The following is a 14,160-nucleotide window of genomic DNA, read 5'->3' as shown; positions in this document are numbered from 1 at the left end:
CATATTTTCGTAGAATAACTCATTCGAGACTTATTATGCAACCAACTATGTGCCCAGTGAAGGTGTTAGTATAAACAAAGACAAAAAAACTAGATTTCTATACATAGTGGACTCAAAGTCTACTGGATGATATATTCAAGTACATAATTAAAACGACGATTACATGCTTAGGCTGCTCATGTACAACCAAAACCTAATGGATTTGGTTCCTTGGTTTGGAAGTTTAAGGTCACGGTTTCATGGAACATCCCAGTTAATTGGTCTTAATAACGTGTCTAGTGCCTCTGTTCTACCTCCTAGTTTGTTCCATAGTGCCTGGGGTCTTAAAAGCTTGCAAGCGGCCATGCAAGGCACGACAATTGGTCTCTGTTCACCTGGAGCAACAGAAGAAGAAGAAAAATCAGGAAAGGAGGAGGAAATGGAATGTGTGGCTGATTGCCTCCATAAACAATTGTCTCCCTTGCCATGAGACCAGAAGAACTGGATGGTGCCCAGCTACTGTAACTGAACATTTTGATCAAAGATTCTATAGAAGAATCCTCATCAAAAGGTGGAAAATGCAGAACAGGATTTCAAATTCTCATGGACTCTAGACTTTCTGAAGGCTGGATGAACCCCTACTACCCTGAGATAAACTTTAAACCTTAAACCAAAACTATCCCCTGAAGTCTTCTTAAAACCAAACAATAGTTGGTTTTAAGTAAAAAAGGTCTGCCTTGAGCATTAAACTCACTTAAGAACTATCTACATGGGATCAAACTGACAACATAACTCAAAAACTTAGATAGGAAACTTACAGGACAGTGAGTTCGTGTTAACTGGGGAAGAACAACTCAGAAAAGGAGGGTGAGAATGGTTTCACAACCCGAAGAATATAATCAATGTCACTGAACTGTACAAGTAGAAACTGTTGAATCGGTATATGTTTTGCTGCGTATATCCTCAACAACAAAATAAGTAAAATTTTAAAAAAGGAAGAAAAAGAAAACTTTGGACCTGGCCAGAGACAAAACTCTCAGTGACAGAAGCTATGATCAGTAAAGTTTGATGCAGACCAAAATAAATAAATACACAAAAAGTTGATTACAAATTAGTGCTCTAATCCCAATGCTACGGGCAGCAACGACACGAAAGCTCTACATTTCCTGGCAAAGGCTTCTAGAGGCAGTGAGGCTAGAGACAGACATTCACCTTGTTAAGTGAGGGTAGCGAGGGAACAAGATGGCTCCCCAAGCAGAAAGCAGAGCGTACAAGGGCAGGGGAACCAAAGGAACGTAGCGCATTCTGAGCAGCACAGTACTTTGTTTGACTAAATATGAAAACGAACACTGATTTTACATAGCTGAACATGCAAATCTGAATGTTTAACACTGCTTCTAGAAGAAGCCTTTATGAATGCTTTCAATGAAGCAGTAACAGCCCGATACAGGATGAGCGGAAGGTAAAACTGGTATATCAAGTCAGAGGTTTATAACCAATAAATGTTTCATAGAGTATTAAATAATATTAAATGTTTCTACAATCTGGGAAACATTACATAGAAAATAAATAGTAGTGGAATATATTGTCAAAATCTTGCTTCCTTCATAAGATATATGACGTGCTTGAGAAATCTGAATTCTATGAAACTGGGAGGACTTTGAGAACAGGAATCAAGTTCGATCTTTCCTTCTGTAGTATCTTGTTCATAGTAGGTGCTCAATTAATTTGTGCATAATGAACAAATCAAAAACCAGTGCCGTCTTTCAGGGAGGGCAAACAAGCATTTGATAACAATGAGATTTAATAATATAAAGGACTCAACAGAGTCTAGTGATACAATGAAAATCCAATGCAACAAATACATCTGAGCTGTCATTAAGGAATACCTAACTACAATGAAAAGGAACTGGGGTTTGTAGCTAAAAGATAACTGCCTTTAAATAGCTCTTCCAGTAATGCCCAAGACAGCCCAGCAGACATTCTGGCACACAGCCAGGCCTGTTCATTCAGGTATGCATTACCCACGGCTGCTTTAGGGCTATGAAGGCGGAGATGAGTAGATGCAATGGAGGTCTTATGGCCGTAAACCTGAACATATTATCGGGCCCTTTACAGAAAGTTTGCTGACCCCTGTCCTATATAATGCTCTGTAAATTTGCATTTTCACTTACTAGATCCTTTCCAGATTTAAGAATAAATCAAAGTGATGCCACAATCTTCAGTATACTACATGCAGTAAAAAGGTACAGTGACTTGAAAAATGAAAACAGACATTTTCCCCCACCATCATTTTTGTCAAACACCTCACAGCAGCTGTTTTCAAAAGAAATTAGACTCTGCCTGTGAGGAACACTGGTTTAGAGTGATCTTTCTTCCTTTACAAAAAACAGTACCTCAGGTCTGTTTGGCTATTCAGCAGGACAGTAGGAGAACGGGCAAAAAGGTAAAACAAGGCAGCAGAGAAGAAAGGAAGAACTGCCAAATCAAAACAGCAAGAAAGCAAATACCACAGTATCAAGACCTACAGAAGAAAATTTCCATTAGCATCATGACAAGGGAGAGGACAAGACACGACGGCAACTCAAGCACTATAACGGGGACCTTTAAAATAACGGGGACTAAATTACTGCCAAGTGCATGACTGTAAAAGTCTGTGTACATCTCCCATGCACTAAGTGAGGTCTGAGTAGGTTTTGCCCAACTATATATTACAATAAATTTTAAAAATAAAAATTTAATTGAATTTTTTAATTAAAAAATTTAGAAGTCAGATTTGTCTTCTTTAAGCATTATTTAAAAACTTGTTTACACTATTAGATTAATACACTTAAAATTGATATCCACATTAATGAGCATTCTAATTTGGTGCCAGTCATTAAAATACTTTCCCCTTCAACTAACAGACTATAATCATTCTGGAGACACAGACTCCAAGATCTTTAATTAAATTCACTGACTGAAAGGAAAAATAAAGACATGGACCATATACTAAAACAAACATATTACTGTTCCTAAATTAGGTTTTACTCCTTAAAAACAAATTTGAAAAAACCCTTTACACTGTAAAACCATTACCCTGTATATTCTAAATATCAACAGGTTGTTTACTAACTAAATAACTTACTAAAAAACTTATTTAAGAATTATCTAATATCTATAGTGTTCTATGCGCCAGGTAGCAAGACACATTGGCAACCAAATGTGCCTAAATTAAAACTCTATAAAAATATTTACCAGTTTTTATATTCAGGAAAAATAGTATATTCTACAAAAAGAGCATTTATTATAAACAGTGGAAATGAAAAAACATTTCACAAGCAGGAAAATCTGAAAACTGTTTTAAAAATTATACCTATTTTTGCCTTCTACTGACAAGTTATCTTCTGAACTTTTGCTTTCTTCTTTAAAATACTGGCCTGAGCTAGATGGATTAGCGAAAGTAGATATGAACGGTCCCAGAGACTGAAAGGCAGCTTGGCGAACCTAGGAAGAAAAACAGGACACAATATAAGCATACATGTAAGGGCTTACGCTGATTTATTCTCCAAGTAATGAAGTATGTTTAAGATAACAGTAAAGCTTTTCTTAAAAAAAGAAGAAGAAGAAAAAAAAAAAAGATTCACAACTATAAATCTTTTTTCAGCTAGGATTTAAAATTCTTTTTAAATGATTTTTTTTCTTATTTTCCATTTTTTTTAATCCTGGTTTGAATATTTAAATGATGAAATTCTGAATATAAGATTATATAAAACATTTGCATGGAACAAAACTAAAGAAAGTCCTGTTGTGCTCACAAGAACAAAAAGAATGAAGAAACCCATTAAAGCAATAAAATCAACAAAATGTAACAAATATATTTCATATTTTCAGGTAGGAAACGCTGCAATTTGTTCACTAAGACAGAGCAAGGCAGATGTACCAGAATTATATATATATACACACATCAGACATAATACTGGCTAAAAATATATTTCACAAAAACCAGGAAGCTTACTGAATCAACACATGTTTCTTAGGAGAGGTGAAAAAGAGTTTACAGAATTTAATATCTCATTTCTCTATCATTTCTATAATCAAGATTAAAAAATTAAATAGGGGTTTTATGGGAGGAAGTACAAGGATGGGCACATTCTGAAAAAGACAATTATGACAAAAAAAAACTATTATGTTAATAAAAAATGACTTTGTCACAAATAATTTCTCCAAGGTTTATCATTACTTTTGAAAATGGGTATCACAGTAGTTTTTTCCAAGCTCTTAAATAAGGTTTATATTATAAATGTATAAAATTCTAAAAGGCAAGTAAGTATATGCTATATTCATTACTGCTTTTTACTTGGTGTAAACTATGTTCATTATTGCTTTTTACTTGATTCAGCTGGCTTAAAAAAGGTTAAACATGCGATGGGGAAAAAGAATAGTGCGTATGTGTGGGTATGAATTTACAGCTTTTTTCCCCCTTTGTAGTTAACAACAGGTCCCTGGATGGCACAAACTGTTTGCGTTTGACTACTAACCAAAAGGCTGGCAGTTCAAACCCACCCAGTGGCGCTGTGGAAGAAAGGACTGGCAATTTGCTTCTATAACGATTACAGTATGAAAACTTCATGGAGCAAGCAGCTCTACTCTGTAACACATGGGGTCACCATGAGCTGGAATCGATGCAACGGTAACAGATTATTTTTTTAATAGTTAACAAACATTACCTCCATAAAAACAGAAAAGGTTACTTTACAATTTTATGCATGAGTTTAGACATCTCTGGATATTATTAAACATCTGAGCTTGTTACCCAATAAAGACAAATTAATTTATCTGAATCATTAGCTCGGTCTACTCTTCTGCTGATTAGGATAAAAAGAGTTTATTGTGGAGGAGAGACATCGCTTAAGGGTATCTGTAAGGGAATTAGATAATGCTATTAAAGATTAATATATTGCCTTGATTTCACAAAAGAGGAAAAGTGAAATGCAAATAAAACGACTTCTTCAACGTCCCCCTACTGGCTACAATGAGAACAGGACTAGGATATAAATCTCTTCACTTTCCAACACATCTTAACTGCCTGTAATTGAGTAATTTTCCAACACTACAAAAATACCTGGAAATTACCTTTCAGCTACTCCTCAAAATAAAGCGCTTTTGGCTCATATTATTTTTACTTTTTCCCATATTTTAAGAAATAAGATAAGGATTTTAAAGAGCTTGTGAAAACCATGACAAAACCTACAAGTTACTCAAAGAATGAATTTTATTTCAGAAATAATTTTTTTTCTATTATAGTACTATGCATTGTAAAACAATTTAGATATTACAAAAATATGTAACCGATAACCAGTGTTAACCATTTGGATTTTTAAATGCATCTATTAATATAAATAATCTAATTTAATATATACTAACAAATACAACCAAACTGTATGCATACTAATATCTAATGGCATATATATTCCAAAAAAACCCAAACGCACTGCCATCGAGTCGATTCTGACTCATAGCAGCCCTACAGGACAGAGCAGAACCGCCCCATAGAGTTTCCAAGGAGCGCCTCGTAGATCCGAACCACCAACATTTGGTCAGCAGCTGTAGCACTTAACCACTATGCCACTGGGGTTTCCAGCATATATATTAATACGTATAAAATCTAATTATTTAGAAATAAAATTTTTAATCCAATCTTTACTTTTGAAAAGGGAGATTAGCATAGATTTAGTCTCCCCCAAATAATTTCTTAACATTTCTGTGACCTAAATCTAACTTCTCATTTTTTCCTTCACACCTACACAGGCATGAGACTTGAGTCCTTCATTTTAATAGGAGCCCTGGGGGCGCAGTGGATAAAGTGTTCAGTGCTAAGAGGTCACTGGTTCAAACCCACCAGCTGCTCCTCTGGTCAAAGATGTGGCAATATGCTTCCGTAAAGATTTACAGCCTTCGAAACCCTATGGATTAGTTCTGCTCTGTCCTATAGGGTCACTGCTATGAGTCGGAATTATCTCGATGGCAGAGGATGTTGGTTTTCATCTTAATATAAACGTATCACCAAACTTAGAGAAAATTGTTACTGAGCCAAAATGACAAAGTTGTGTAGTTTCAAAACAAGAAATGTCAGATAAGTTATATTAATCTTTTCTAACAATCCCATACAATTCATTGCCATCAGGTCAATTCCAACTCATAGTGACCCCATAGGGTTTCCAAGGCTGTAAATCTCTACGGAAGCAGACGGCCACATCTTTCTCTGGCGGAGCTGCTGGTGGTTTCAAACCACCGACCTTTCAGTGAGCAGTCAATCACTTTAACCACTGCACAACCTATACAGGATATTGTAAACACGGTACTGCTTAACAGTCTTTCCCTCTGTAAAGATTTTGTTTTGAATGTGACTAAAACAATGTTCTGAGACTGGTTCCTGGCCTGACTGCGTGAAGAGCTCAGCTGACCTAGTCCCAGTGAACCTGGTGAAAATTTCGAAACTTAACCATTCAAAGCCTCTGGAAAGGGTCCTGCAGGCAAATAGCAAATGAAGGAATAGCTATTCAAGAAAATCTGTGAAAACTGGTGAGAAAAGCTAGTCTGCTCCCTTCTTCTTCCCTCCCAGCTCAGGGAGCTGGAGACTCCGCTGCAGGCTGTAGCCCTGAGACCACAAGGCTCCCTCTCTCCCCAGCTCCCAGCTGAAGGGCTTTCTTTCCAGGAGGAGTAGGATTTCAGAACATTTCATCCTGCCCCCAGTTGCCTGTTGCTGAGGCTAAGTCCCAGGGGAGTTCAGTTGAGAGGTAGGGGCTCACTTCTTTCACCCAAGCCCTTTCATAGAACAAAGCTCTAGTTTAGACAAGGCATGCTGAGAAAACTGGGGCCCCGGAAGCCCTCCTCCCAGCTCACAAGGCATGGCTGAACACCAGGAGAGGATCTTAGGGTGTTTGCACCTTACCTCCAGCTAGAGTTCAGCCCCAAGAGTGGGGATGTCACTCAGAGAAGTCTGCCATTGTCCACACTCCCAGGTCCAGAGCCCTGGCTCTGAAGTTTTTGCATCAGGGGAGATGCAGGCCATAAAGCACACGCTCCTAATTTCTTCCCAAAAGAACTGATTTCATTTGCAATAGAGCTTGGAGAAGTTCAAGTGTAAGGGCACTCTCAATGAACAGCGGAGATTGTGGTGAAAGGCAGTTGGGAGAAGATTCAAACACAGGCTAAACTGCAGGCCAGCTAGTTTGCAGGACAGAGTTCAGAATAAAATAGCAGAAAGAGGCCCTCTTGGAGTAAAAATAAATATCAAACACTGACCTCAGAAAGTTTTCCTTCAAAGGAACCTGAATATGATTGGATTAGTTTGTAGAGCAATTTATGCCCAGAGCACTGTTAAAAACAAAAAGACTATTGGCTGGCAATCTGTGCAGTGTAACAGCTACATGTGGCAGGGAAAGAGGAAGAGCCCTACCAAAACCAGTCTCAGCCCAGACTGACTGTGGGCATACCCAAAGCTGTGCATCCCTGGGTAATAGTATCAGAGGCTGAAGACTGTGTTGGGGGGGTGGCGGTGGTGGTATTAAACATCACTAAAACAATTCAGCCCGTCACTAAACAAATAAGCAAAAAACAAGCCCCAGAGCGGGGAGGGACCAGAACCCAGAACTGCTACAATATACTATCTAAAATATCCAGGTTTCAACAAAAATTTATGAGCATACAAACAAACAGAAAAGCATGATGCATACACCAGAAAAAAGGCCGGAAACAAACCCACTGAGACAATGATCAGATGTTAGATTTAATGGAAAAAGATGTCAGAGTAGCCAGTATCAAGAGTTCACAGAACCAAAGGAAAGTGTGATTAATATGCAAAGAAAGATGACAATGTAACACCAAATAGAAAATAGCAATAAAGAGACAAACATTATAAAAAAGAATGAAATAAAAAAAATAACTAAAATAAAAAATTAAGTAGATGGACTCAGCAGTAGATTTGAAGTAGACGAAGAAAGAATAAATAAACTTGAAGGTAGCCTGACAGATTACACAAGCTAAAAAACAGAGAGAGAGAAAGAATGAAGAAAAATGAAAAGGCCGAGAGAAACGTGGGACCCCAATAAGCCACCATATAATGGGAGCACCAGAAGGCAAGGAAAGAAAGGAATGGAAAAAAATTAAATAATGGCTCAAAACCTTCCAACTTTACTGAAAAACAATAACCTACATATCCAGGAAGCTCAACAACCTCCAAGAAGGATAAGTTCAAAGAAAACTACACAGACACTTCATAGTATAAATGCAGAAAGTCAAAGAAGAAAATTTTGAAAGCAGCAAGAAGAAAATTTACAACACTTCTAAGAACACTGACAGGACAAGAGCTGAGTTCTCAGCGGCCACAATGGAGGTCAGAGATAGTGGGATAGCATGATCAAAACGCTCAAAGAAAAATACTGTCAACCAAGAATCCTATATCCAGCTATGCCATCATTCAAAAATGAAGGTGAAATAAAGACTTTCCCAGATAAAAACTGAGTGTTTGATCCTAGCAGACCCACTTTACAAGGAATACTGAAGGAAGTTCTTCAGGCCAAAAGCAAATGACTATAGGTGGTAATTCAAACTCAGATGAAAACAGTGCTCTGGTAAATATAATTATGCAATTATAAAGACACTATGAATTCCCACCTTTTTTTTTCATTTTTTCTCAACTGGTTTAAGAAGAAATTGTACAGGCATACCTTGTTTTATTGTGCCTCGCAGATAATGGCATTTTTTTTTTTTTAAAAAACAAACTGAAGGTTGTGGCAACCTTGTGTGGAGCATGTCTATCGGCATCATTTTTCCAACAGCATGTGCTCACTTCGTGTCTCTGGGCCACATTTGGTAATTTTCACAATATTTCAAACTTTTTCATTATTATTATATCTGTTATGATGATCTGTGCAATTGTTTTGGGGCACCACGAACCATGCCCGCATAAGACATCAAACTTAGTTGACAAATGCTGTGTGTGTTTTGACTGCTCCACTGCTCCATCTCTCTCCCTCTCCTTGGGCCTCCCTATTCCCTCAGATATGACAATATTGAAATTAGGCCAATTAATAACCCTACAATGGCCTCTAAGTGTTCAAGTGAAAGAAAGAGTTGCATGTCTCTCACTCTAAATCAAAAGCTAGAAATGATTAAGGCATGTGGAAAGACGAGACAGGCCGAAAGCTAGGCCTCTTGAGCCAAACAGCCAAGCGGCAAAGGCAAAGTTCGTGAAGGAAATCAGAAGTGCTACTCCAATGAATACACAAATGATAAGAAAGTAAAACAGCCTTATTGCTGATGTGGAGAAAGTTTTAGCAGTCTGGACAGAAGATCAAACCAGCCACAACAATCCCTTAAGCCAAAGCCTAACCCAGAACAAGGCCCTAACTCTCTTCAATTCTCTGGAGGCTGAGAGAGGTGAGGAAGCTGCAGAAGAAAGTCTGAAGCTAGCAGACACTGGTTTATGAGGTTTAAGGAAAGAAGTCATCTCCATAACACAAAAGTTCAAGGGGAAGCAGCGAGTGCTGATGGACAGGCTGCAGAAGCTGGCCAGAAGACCTAGCAGAGGTAACTGACGAAGGCGGCGACACTGAACAGCAGACTTCCAGTGAGGATGACACAGCCTCACACTGGAAGAAGACACCATCCAGGACTGTCATAGCTGGAGAGGAAAAGTCAACCCCTGGCTTCAAAGCTTCAAAGGACAGGCTGACTCTCTTGTCAGGGGGCTAACGCAGCTGGTGACTTTAAGTTGAAGCCAATGCTCATCATTTACCATTCTGAAAAATCTCAAGGCCCTTAAGAATGATGCTAAATCTACTCTGCCTGTTCTCTAGAAATGGAACAACAAAGCCTGGATGACAGCATATCTATTTACAATGTGGTTTACTGAATATTTTAAGCCCACTGTTGAGACCTACTGCACAGAAAAAAAGATGTCTTTCAAAATATTATTGCTCACTAATAATGCACCTGGTCACTCAAGAGCTCTGATGGAGATGTACAAGGAGATTAATGTTGTTTTCCTAAATCTCCTAACACAACATCCATTCTGTAGCCCATGCATCAAGGAGTAATTTTGACTATCAATTCTTATTATTTAAAAAATACATTAGACTGTGATTTCTCTGATGGATCTGGGCAAAGTAAATTGAAAACCTGGAAAGGATTCACCATTCTAGATGCCATTAAAAACATTGATGATTCATGGGACGAGGTCAAAATATCAACATTAATAGGTGTTGGGAAGAAGTTGATTCCAACCCTCACAGATGACTGTGAGGGGTTCAGGACTGCAGTGGAGGAAGCAACTGCAGATGTGGCGGAAACAGCAAGAAAACTAGAATTAGAAGTGAAGGCTGAAGGTGTGACTAAATTGCTGTAATCTCACAAAATTTTAATAGATAAAGAGTTGCTTAACGATGAGCCAAGAAAGTGGTTTCTTGAGATGGAACCTATTCCTAGTGAAGATGCTGTGAACATTTTTGAAATAACAAAGGATTCAAGATATTACATAAACTTAGTTGATAAAGCAGAGGCAGGGTTTGAGAGGACCAACTCCAATTCTGAAAGAAGTTCTACTGTGGGTAAAATACTATCAAACAGTTTCACATTGCTACAGTGTAATCTTTCATAAAAGGAAGAGTCGACTGATGCAGCAATCTTCACTGTTGTCTTATTTTAAGAAAGTGCTGCAGGAAAGCAGTAGGATGTAGACCTCAAATTCTCAAAAGACCAGACTTAATGGTCTGACTGAGACTGGAAGGATGCCGGGGGTCATGGTCCCCAGACCTTCTGTTAGCCCAAGACAAGAACCATTCCCAAAGCCAACTCTTCAGACAGGCATTGGACCAGACTATTAGATAGAAAATGTCACTGGTGAGGGGTGAGCTTTTCTTGGATCAAGTAGACACATGAGACTACATGGGCAGCTCCTATCTGGAGGGGAGATAAGAAGGCAAAGCGGGACAGAAGCTGGCTGAATGGACACAGAAATACATGGTGGAGAGAAGGAGTGTGCTGTGTCATTAGAGGGAGAGCAACTAGAATAGATAGCAAGGTGTATATAAATTTTTGTATGACTGACTGACTTGATCTGTAAACTTTCAATTAAAGCACAATAAAAATAAAAAAAAAAAAAGAAACTGCCACAGCCACCCCAACCTACAGCAACCACCACCCTGATAAGTCAGCAGCCATCAATATCAAGCAAAACCCTCCACCAGCAAAAAGACTACAAACCACTGAAAGTTCAGATGATGGCTAGCGTTTTTTAGCAATAAAGAATTTTTTAATTAAGGTACATACATTGTTTTTTTAGACATAATGCTATTGCACACTTAATAAAACATTTAATACACTACCAAAAAAAAAAAACCCACTGCCATCGAGTCGATTTTGACTCATAGCAAGAGACTACAGTATAGTATAAACATAACTTTTATACCTAAAAAAAAATATGCACTGGGAAATCAAAAAACTCACATAACTTGCTTTATTGTGATATTCACTTTATTGTGGTGGTGTGGAACTGAACCCACAATATCTCCGAGGCATGCCTGTATAAAGTGTAAGTACATAATGTATTGTAGGACTCGTTAACATATAGAAATGTAATATATTTGCCAATAAAAGCACAAAGGAGGTGGGTGGGAGCAACACTGTAATAAGCTAAAGAAATGACTACAAACACTAAAGTAAAAACTATAAAAATGCGTTGTTCGGTTTGTAACATTAACAGATGTAATAGGCATAGCAACGCTACAAAAAGGAAGAAGGGGATAGTTACACAGCAGTAACTTTTCTATATGTATCACTAGAATTGAGTTAGTATAAATCTGAAATGATTTTGAGTAAGTTAAAGATGTATATGGTAAAGTCTTGAGTAGCCACCAAAAAAAAAAAAAAATACAGTGGCAAAAAATTGCTAAGGAAATTAAAATGCTATATTAAAAAACAGTCGCTTGGAGGCAGGGCCAAGATGGCAGAATAGCCAGACTCTTCCTGCGATCCCTCTAACAACAAAAAAAATGAAAAAACAAGTGAAACAATTGTATTTATGACAAGCTATAAGCCCTGAACATCAAAGGCAAAGTTAGAAAACAGACTGAGCAGCAGCTGGAGGGAGACACGGTTCAGAAGCAGAGAGGAGTCCTGGGACCTGAATCACCAGGATCCCTCAGGCACCGTTCCCAGGAGCAGCTGCGGCAGGCTGGTGGCAGCATTCGGCTGCGGTTTCTTCAGGGAGAAGCAGCCAGCCCGCAGAGCCTATTTACATCTCTGGAACCAGAGAAGAACGGTGCTCTCAGCAAAAGCTAAGTACTTGCATATATTTTACCATGCCCCGAGCCCCCAAGCTGGCTTCGATGGCTGTTGATTTCCCTCGGCCTGAGGTATGCTGTGCTGAGCGCCTGGAGCCATCCTCCTGGACTTGGAGTAGGAATAAATTCACAACGCGCAGAAAAGATAATTTGCCAGCTCCACTACCTGGCGAGCTCAGGACAGAAGTGCCCCTGTCCAGGCATAAATAGTCCATTGACTTTGAATACGTTTCCCCTCTGCATGGACCTGTGTGGGCCTATTTTAGAAGAATAGGCCCTTGTTGGCAGACTGCAACCGTTTCAGCTGTGCAGTGAAGAGGTGGGTGTGTGATATTTGACACCACTTTGCCTATTAAATAGGTAATCGCCTACCCACATCAGGGGCACAGGACTGGTGGCTCCACTCAGGTCACCTAGCTGCCTACGACAGGGGTCCAAGGATAACTGGTACCTCCCAGTCCTTACAAACAAAAGCATTGGGTGACCACGGTCCGTCTACAGAACCCACCCACCTGTATGCTCTAGGGAACAGGGATGCTCTTTCCTCACAGACATCCGGGGGACAGTCTCAGGCCCCTGCCTTGTTCAAAGCATAACCCTCTGCTGCAACAGGATACCAGTACCTACACCAATCACCCCTGCCCCTGTAGGACTGTAAGACAGAGCCTGTACCACACACTTGATGATCAGGAACCTGGACACATGACCTCAATTCATACAAGAAAAGTGAATGGACTCCGACACTGATACGCCTGATAACAGATCTAGCCAGCTGGTTACAGGACATCAGAGCTTCAAAGGCCAAAATAATCAAGCTAGCTCACTCAAGGAACCCACCTGGGCATAGCAAAACAAAACAAAGCAAGAAGCTACGACACAGTAAGGAAACATAAACTAATACAATAACTAACAGATGGCTCGGACAGAACAGTCAATATCAAGCCACATAAAGAAACAGACCATGATCGCCTCAACAAGCTCTCAAAACAGAATCAATTGATCTTCTAGATGAAGGTGCCATCCTGGAATTATCAGATGCAGAATTCAAAAGGTTAATATACAGAACTCTTCAAGACATCAGGAATGAAATTAGGAAGGATATCAGGCAAAACGCAGAACAAGCCAAAGAACACACAGATAAATTAGCTGAAGAAATTAAAAATGTTCTTCAAGAACTTAATGAAAATTTTAATAAGCTGCAAGAATCCACAGAGAGACAGCAATCAGAAATTCAGAAGATTAATGATAAAACTAGACAGCTCAACAGAAAGTCAGAGGAGAACTGAGCAAGTGGACGGTAGAATTGGTGAGCTTGAAGATAAAGCACTTGGCACCAATATATTTGAAGAAAAAGCAGATAAAACAATTTTAAAAAATGAAGCAACCTTAAGAATCATGTAGGATTCTATCAAAAGAAATAACCTGAGTGATTGGAGTACCAGAACAGGGAGGGATAACAGAAAACAAAGAGAGAACTGTTGAAGATTTATTGGCAGAAAACTTCTCTGATATCATGAAAGATGAGAAGATATCCAAGATGCTCATCGAACTCCACATAAGGTAGATTCTAAAAGAAAGTCACCAAGACATATCATAAACCAATCTTGCCAAAACCAAAGACAAAGAATTTTAAGAGCAGCTAAGGATAAATGAAAAGTCACCTACAAAGAAGAGTCAATAAGAATAAGCTCGGACTACTCAGCAGAAACCATGCAGGCAAGAATTCAATGGGATGATTTCTATAAAGCACTGAAGGAAAAAAAACTGCCAGCCGAGAATCATATATCCAGCAAAACCGTCTCTCAAATATGAAGGTGAAATTAGGATATTTCCAGATAAAAAGAAGTTTAGGGAA

The 14,160-nt window shown here is 38.8% G+C and overlaps 1 protein-coding gene across 5 annotated transcripts in view; it reads right to left on the bottom strand.

Annotated features, from left to right (window-relative positions):
• PPP4R1 (protein phosphatase 4 regulatory subunit 1) overlaps positions 1 to 14,160 on the bottom strand; it is a 181,257-nt gene that overhangs the window by 116,123 nt on the left and 50,974 nt on the right. For all 5 annotated transcript variants that reach the window (XR_007519172.1, XR_007519171.1, XM_049900164.1 and 2 more), the window contains one exon: positions 3,335 to 3,465. Coding sequence is in view for 3 of the 5 variants with exons in the window: in XM_049900164.1 (XP_049756121.1) it covers positions 3,335 to 3,465 (131 nt within the window). In the remaining 2 variants the exon portion in view is untranslated. The remainder of the gene's footprint in view (positions 1 to 3,334; positions 3,466 to 14,160) is intronic.

This window comes from Elephas maximus, chromosome 11, assembly GCF_024166365.1.
Source record: "Elephas maximus indicus isolate mEleMax1 chromosome 11, mEleMax1 primary haplotype, whole genome shotgun sequence".
NCBI classification, from domain to species: Eukaryota; Metazoa; Chordata; class Mammalia; order Proboscidea; family Elephantidae; genus Elephas; species Elephas maximus.
This window is presented reverse-complemented; position numbering and strand designations above follow the sequence as displayed.